Raw genomic sequence first — 7925 nt, 5'->3', positions numbered from 1 at the left:
TGTCTGTGTGTGCGTGTGTGTGTGTGTGACACTTGGAGTCGGTATATGGTATATGGCCAGATGGCGGCCACACGAATACGTACATACACCTAGTTGCGGGTACAGTAACGTGCAGTAAACTTAGACAAGTTGCGATAAGTCTCCACTATATCCCGGATGCATATGCGACTCAGCCTGATAAATGTATTACCTCCCTTGACTGGCTTCTTATCCAATCAGGTGTCTACGCTGGGAAGTTGAGCGAACCAATCACAACTCACGTTTGCTTTTTAATTTATCTAACCGATTAAACTTGGCTACACAATCCATGCAGAGGTTCTCTAAAAGGTAGAAGGAGTTCTTGCATATGTTGTGTTAAAGTTTCGGACCTGTCAATTTGTTTGTATGATTTCCCCAAAATCTGAGTCACACTGCGAGCAAACCTTCACAGTTGCTACCGCTTCCTTTGCTGACACTGGCAAGCTCGGTTATAACGGCGGTCTAGCTGACTGGCTACTGTGAGAATGCGGAGCCAGCCAAGGGAGGTAATAAAATTATCAGGCCGACCCGTAGATGCGTCCAGGGTATAGTGGAGACTTATCGGAACGTATACCCTTGAGATATCGAGGATGCTCTTGCATCAATAAGACGACTAATCTTCTCAACCCAATCTGACCAACGACCTTTCAAGTCCCGATGGATTGTTTGACTGCAAAGGCAAAAGTGTCGAATCGAAGTTTGTGGAAGTAGATGTTTGATCCACTACGTAAATATCTGAAGACATTCTATTGCTGGATGCAATATTTTGATGCTCACAACAAAACCGAGCAATACCTGCAAGAAACCGTTTATTCATGACAGTAATATCGCAATTGTCAATCGGTGTGGAGCATGAATATATTTTAGGGACGCTTCATAAAATCTATCAGCGAGAAACTTTGCGAGAATTACTGAGTTCTTAAAAATATTAAAAGTAAAATACTAATATGATGGGTTACTAGTTTATCACACTTGATAACAACTGTAAGTGTGACAATGGTTGTCTCCCCTTTGGCCATGCTTGTGTGGAACACAGCACAGTGACACTGGAGTTCACTGCCCTTGACGTCCTTATTCCCGAAGGTGAAAGCCCAATCAGAAGCTGTATGCTGCTGTAAAAACACTCACAAGAACATTTATATTTGAAGAGCACATTTCACTCGCAACAACAATCATGCTCGTAACAACTTGAAAATCTCATAATTGTCAATGCACATGATATATTAAAATCATTGAATAATTAAAAGTTTGCTATTTACACAACAATTGAATCCTGTATTTTTAACAATTCAAAAATATATCTCATCCAACAAAAACAATTGCATTTTCGTGATATCACAACATAAAATACAATAACAATCATGAATTACAGTAGATAAATACTTTTCAAACCAACTGGAAGACCCAGTGATAAACATAGTTGCTCCATATGAAGCTGCCAGCCTGCTCAAATACCACGTTACAGAAATGTGAAAAACACTGAAAAATGATTTTGATTTATTACTGAAAAAATAATTAAATTATTTTCAAATGCTGACTCCAGCACCCAGTATGTTTGTTACTGACTTAACACTGCTCTCAACAATATGCCAGCTATAAGGCAGCAGTATATAAATAAACGAGTCTGATAATCCAGTGATCAAGAGCATGAGCATCGATCTATGCAACTGTGATACAATCTCAAGTCAGTTAGCCTGTTAATTGCCTTCTATGAGAAGCATAGTTTACAGAAGATCAATTATTCTAACACGGATTTTATGGGATTTAGCATATCAATACTGATTCTATGATTCCTTCTTAATACTCCGTCACATTCCACCTACTGCACAGCTCGTTGGCTTAATCCATTTATCACTTGTTTTGCATGTACACAGACAACATCAAGGCTCATGTCGACTTGTGTTTGTATATCAAGATCAGCTATAGTTATTATGATGATGGCAACAACACTGATGCACATTGGCCAAAATACAAGACTGACATTTTCATGCGTAAACACTCATGGCTGAATGTAAACCACAAAACCATTCTGTGATACAGGTTTTGTGAAAACCATGGTACATCAGAAACAATATATATACATCGAATTTCCGTGTAGCAAATATTCAGCCTGAATCAACCAAGGTGACCATATTTATGGCAACTAAGGTTGACTTGATTCAATGGAGTCAACAGGTGTTAATCCAGAACAAGTTAAGTAAGAACCATACATAAAATGCAGAGTTAAATATCATAATAAATAGCCGCCAGGAGACAGCAGGCATCTGTATTGCTATTAAACCATCAAGTACCACAGCTGACAAGCATTTCATTGCTTGACAAATAGTTTCTACTTCATTCCTATAAAACAACAAGAATATTCAAAATATCTAGTTTAACATCAAACAGAAAAAGTAATTAAAAATAGAATCAAAATTATCATTGATGTTGCATTAATAATTATTTATGACAGCATGTGTAAATTATGAATCATTCACCTACATAGATAGCAATTTCTTGTTTCAGAATCATATACATCAACAATACCTGTCAATTATAACAATCAACATGATGATAATCATGAGTCCATATATAATTCTTGGTACAATATCAATTATATCACCTGAAGGAGGTTAGCCTCACCTGGATGGTGCTGTGATCATTGTCTGTATTTATGTGCAAGTTACGTATGGTTTGTTGTTTAGTGCCACACTCAGCAATTTTCCAGCTATATGGTGGCACTCTGTAAATAATCCATGCTGGAACAGATAATCCAGTGATAAACACCATGAACATTTATCTACGCAACTGGGATGCAATGACATGTGCCAGCGAAGTCAGCGAGTCTGACCACCCGACAAGTATGGGTCACTGACGACTGGATATCAACAGAGAACAACATACATGAAAAAAACATTAGCTCCCACTGCGGTGTTCGAAATTAACTTGTTTTAGCTTGTAGCAAGCACTTGCTACCTGGTTTAGGTAGCAAAATCCCTGGCAGCAGAAGACCCATTACTGTCTTTTGCCATATGGAACTCTATTAGGTCTCCTGACCCTCTCTCCACTCCACCTGATTACTAGTGGTTTACATGATCGAATTCTCCAAAAGTCTGTCGGTTGCAAGTTTGATTTTCATTAAATCTTCAAGGGTATTTGTTTGCAATCTACATCTCCAGTCAAGTTGAGATCTATCCGTTGAAAAGGACTGATGAGCAGATACAGTTTCACTATAAAATACCAGGTACCATGTCCTTTCAAAACAGGATTTTAAATAGCACATTTGCTACTTCAAAGCATTAATTTCGAACCCAAACAGTGGTGAACAATGTAAATTTGGGTTACACCTTGGTTTACATATTCGCCCAGGTCTAATCCAGGTTTTGAAATCAAAAGCAAACACTGTCCTCAAAAAGAACACATTTTGGCTTATCCACCTCATACCGTCACATTATCATTTTCCATTACCATTTTGTTACCTCCTTGTTGATCAAATAGACTAACCCTTTACTATAATAAGATATACTGGTGTTGGCTAGGTGATGGAAGAGTTCACTCAACCAATCAGAAGAATATGGGTTAAAATTAAATTGCACTATTTTTTTCTCCACTGAATTCAAAGTCCATGACTAAAATCCCAGCCTCAGTCAGTGAGTGCAGATTTGAAATTAAAGTGTTAATTCCACAGCTCTTCATATTAAAAAACAAGTAATGATATTCATTTTTCAGGCACTATAGAGCAGTTCATAGAGGTATGTTTCACTTCAGTGGCGACACCTGTAAAGGGAGGTAACTCAGTTCCAGCAGCTGCTCCGTCGTTTGCCAGAGACGTTACTGTTGCTTTTCTTACTCCTCTTGGTCTGAAATGAAAAAAAACAAAACAAAAACCTCATCTCACAAAATAAAATACATTTCACTCAATTTCAACTCAATCACAGACACTGTCTTTGGAACACAAGAATAAATATGTAATATTCTTTCAACAAATCTGTTGTATGAAAGATTGGGTACAATGTGTGAAGCCCATTTCTGGTGTTCCCCACTGTGATATTGCTGGAATATTCCTAAATGTGGCGTAAAACTGAACTCATCCATTGTTTGATCCGCACTGTAGTAGCCGGTGAGTCAAAAATGAACGTTATGGATGACAGTGTCTTGTTTATTGCGCTAAAGGTCACATGCAACGTAAAACACAACGTTGCAGATTCTGATACCTTTCAGTATGCACTTACCAAAGCAAATCATCAAAAATGCCAATTCAACCTATAAAGTTGAAAAATAAATGTGATGAAAAAAGCCAGCAAAATCAGTATTCAAACGATTCAGTCATTTTCCTCCAGCGTGGGGGGAGCTTGAAAGAATATGCCTGCCCGGAGTATGAGGTCATGAGCAGTAGTCTAATCTTGGTTGTGTACAAAAATAAATAAATAATCTACTCACTACATTTAAAAAAAAATATTGATAGTAATAAGCAGATGCTGTCACATTCTAGAAAACTATAGGTTTATTGAAATATGTCTGCCTGCCTGTCTGCAAATGTCAATGTGCAGTGCACAATTTCATGCAAATTGAAATAAACACCTATTGGGCTTATGAGCCATAAACAAAAAGCCAGCTTAGAATATTGGCAACTGAACCAGTGGCCAATGAAAAGGCATTGTTAGACTTTAGTGCACATCCAGTGGCTCTGACTGTGGTTGGCGTCACGGCTGCTTTATTTTGAGGGAGGTGAACCCAAGTACAACTTTTGATTTGTGATTACATACTTATAATTTTGTTTATTTGTTTTTTCTTAATCAGACATGCATTTTATGTATCATGAATAAGTGATAACTGTGTTTTAATTATGTTTGATTTTTTGGTTGCATGTGACCATTATTTATCGTTTCAATGTAGTGGCGTGATGATTCATATACAGGTGAAACCTTCCATTCCTTGACACCTGCATAAGAGACCATCAAACCTGTGCAGTTAAGGCAGACAACAAATCAGCCCTCTCAGATCACCAGAAAAAATTCTCTCCCTAACAAATGAAGTCTGATGAATTCAAAGTCCTGTCAACCAAACGTCAGGACTTCACAAAAGAAAACTGTTGAAAGACATCAAATTTCCCCACCACAAACCTTTGATCAACAGAAGCCAAGGATACTGCATGCCATCAGAACTAATGAAACTAGAGACTATCAAAGGAACGTGTCTGTTTGTTGTTACGATTTAAACACCCTTGTTTAGTGACTCCATCACTGTTGCTGTTTGTTGTTTTTAGTTCCCTACTGGCTTCTTCCAATTATGTGCCACTGGTTATTCTATTACATGTGTGTGTTTTGTAAATCCTCTGCTTATCACGAAATACCATGTATATATGCTTCTAACCATTTGATGAAGTAAACTTTCAGCTAGATAACGATGTAAGAATCTTCACTGAAACATCGCTTAACACAATAAAAATGTTATTATCCATAAAGTTGTAGGTTTCATTTTTTAACTCACTCAATTATCAAAGATACATACTAGTGAAAATGTGTATTTGCTTATTACTAGATACAACTGTACTGGATCAAACATGCCACTGACCGGTTTCCGGTATATTCTCTCTGCTTCCCTTCTTTCGTCTGGGGTCACTGGCTTGTCGTCCAGAACCTCCAGTGTGGGGATTTTACTGATCACGTAGTACCTGGCAAAAAAATAAAAGTATATAACATTGATGAGTGAGTGAGAGAGTTTACTTTTACACAGCACTTAGGAATAGTCTCGCTAAATGGTGGAAGTCTGTAAACAATCGAGTCTGGACCAGAACGTTCAATGTTTTAACAGCATGAGCAAATGGGAACTGATGACATACGTCGGCCAAGTCAGTGACCCTGACCAACCGATCCCATTAGTCGCCTCTTGCGATTGACTGAATAACTGCCTAGTGTTCCAGATGAGCTTTTGGCCATGATGGTATGATAATGATACTTTTGAAACTAAGCGGGTATTTCCAATTTCAAGTGGGTATCCATACTATTAGATATTCACCATCTGTTTAAAATCTGGGTATTAATTTCAAATAAACAGAACAGCCGGGTCACTGTTTTATTCAATAACATAATGAGACAAAATCCACCGAACAATGCCAGATTATAGCTAATACAGGTTTATCCACATGTGTTATAAGAAATACTATGTGCCTTGCTCTGCATCCTTATTGGTGTTAAACAAGATACCAACAAGGCTACATAATGGTGTAACAGCCATGTCTTCACTTCTCTTTATTTTTGTCAAGACCTTATTCCCATTGTGTTAACACTGTTGCAGTTCTCCGCTACAAATAGCTAATGCTACAAGTTCATTTAAAATATCCCCTGCAACTGATTCTGATTGTGAAACACAGTACTAGCTTATTAATGCATCTAGCAGTCCTCGAATGAATTTTTTTCTGTTTGTCAAGCACAAAAAACTCAGCCATTTGATTGGTCGCTATTTACATATGGACCAATCAGAGAAGGGTTTATAAATAAGGATTAGCATTCTATTTCTGTTGCACATTTTAACTGTGCTTAGAATTATTCAAGGTTTTTTCAACCTCAAATATTTAGAGATGAAAAAAACTTAAGTTTCGATTAACTTGAATTGACATGATATGCAATGTGATTTTGATGCACTGGATAAATATGCATTGCTATTTTGCCATAGTGTAAACGTAAATAGTTAGTGTTTTTTCCTATGCTGTAATTTATTTTTATTGCATGTTTCAACTTTTCTATAGCATATTTTACGCAATTACGCATGATGCTCTGGATAACATAATTATAAATGATAATGAATAAATAATGAGGAGAGTTCTACAGGTATACAACTTCTTTATGAACAAGATCATAACATAAACAACCATAGCATTGTCTAGAAAATAATGTTAATCCGTGAGTATGACCAACCTGAAGTCAACATACTGCTGATAGGATCCACCGTTGAAATAGCTGGGGGCAGCGGCATTGTTCATCATGGACAGAAATCTCAGATTTGGGCAGGTCTTGGAAATAGTGGCAACAAACACACCTGCACAGAAAACACTTGACTTTAGGACATACAGTCAAACCTCACTCACCCGATGTTTCAGAGTACATTGCATATTCTTACTCAACCATCCCAGTGGTTGCATCAACAAAGTAAACTGCATTTTTAATGCAAAAAAATAATGAAAAGTACCATAAAATGGTATAATATGAAAGAACAATAAACTTTGAAATGATTCATGATTGTATTGAATATTTCATGAGCAGAAGATTTGGACTACATATAATTTTATGTCTGCCTGCACTTATACAAAACCTGTGATGAACACTGGGTTCAACCTGATGAAGGAGAAACAGTAGACCATGAAATGTCATGTCTGTCAAATTCAAAATATGGAAGTTGACATTCATAAATTTTCCCTATGTGTATCACTTCTAAATACCGTTGAAAGACTCACCCAGACATTTATGTCTTCTCAAATATTGTCTGGATAAATGAATTTCCAGATATCTGAATCTCTTATTTCCCCTACCCAAATTTTATGGAGGCAAAAAAGAAAAACAAGCACAACAGACATTATATCTATTGAGCAGATTCAGACGAACGAAAAGGTGATTACAAACTTTGTGAACCATACTATTGACAACCGATTCTGCTAGGCACCTCATGGTTAGGCACCAACAAGCACTGGTTGCTCAGGACCACTTCTAGTCCAGATTTTCACAAGTGTCATGTAAATGAGAGTATTAGCAAACAGAATGCATGAGGAGTGCACCTGCATAAGGTTTCTATGATCCTCAACTACACTGATCCACATGTCGCACACAGTGTGTCTTTTCTTTGAAAAACTCTCTATAGTGAGAATGTTGACATTCAAATACCACACAGGAACTCAATGATGCATACTCGCCAGAATTAGTGTGCATGCACAT

General features: G+C 37.2%; 1 protein-coding gene across 1 annotated transcript in view; it reads right to left on the bottom strand.

The window, feature by feature from the left end:
- Positions 1 to 810: 810 nt before the first annotated feature.
- LOC137260316 (leucine-rich melanocyte differentiation-associated protein-like) overlaps positions 811 to 7925 on the bottom strand; it is a 10678-nt gene continuing 3563 nt past the window's right edge. Inside the window, exons 3-5 of the mRNA XM_067797996.1 lie at positions 6915 to 7035; positions 5572 to 5671; positions 811 to 3857 (exon numbers count right to left, since the gene is read on the bottom strand). Coding sequence (XP_067654097.1) covers positions 3792 to 3857; positions 5572 to 5671; positions 6915 to 7035 — 287 coding nt within the window. The 3' untranslated portion in view covers positions 811 to 3791. The remainder of the gene's footprint in view (positions 3858 to 5571; positions 5672 to 6914; positions 7036 to 7925) is intronic.

The sequence above is a fragment of the Haliotis asinina genome, chromosome 13 (genome assembly GCF_037392515.1).
Source record: "Haliotis asinina isolate JCU_RB_2024 chromosome 13, JCU_Hal_asi_v2, whole genome shotgun sequence".
NCBI classification, from domain to species: domain Eukaryota; kingdom Metazoa; phylum Mollusca; class Gastropoda; order Lepetellida; family Haliotidae; genus Haliotis; species Haliotis asinina.
The sequence above is the reverse complement of the archived record's forward strand: the minus strand, read 5'-3'. Positions and strand labels throughout refer to the sequence as shown.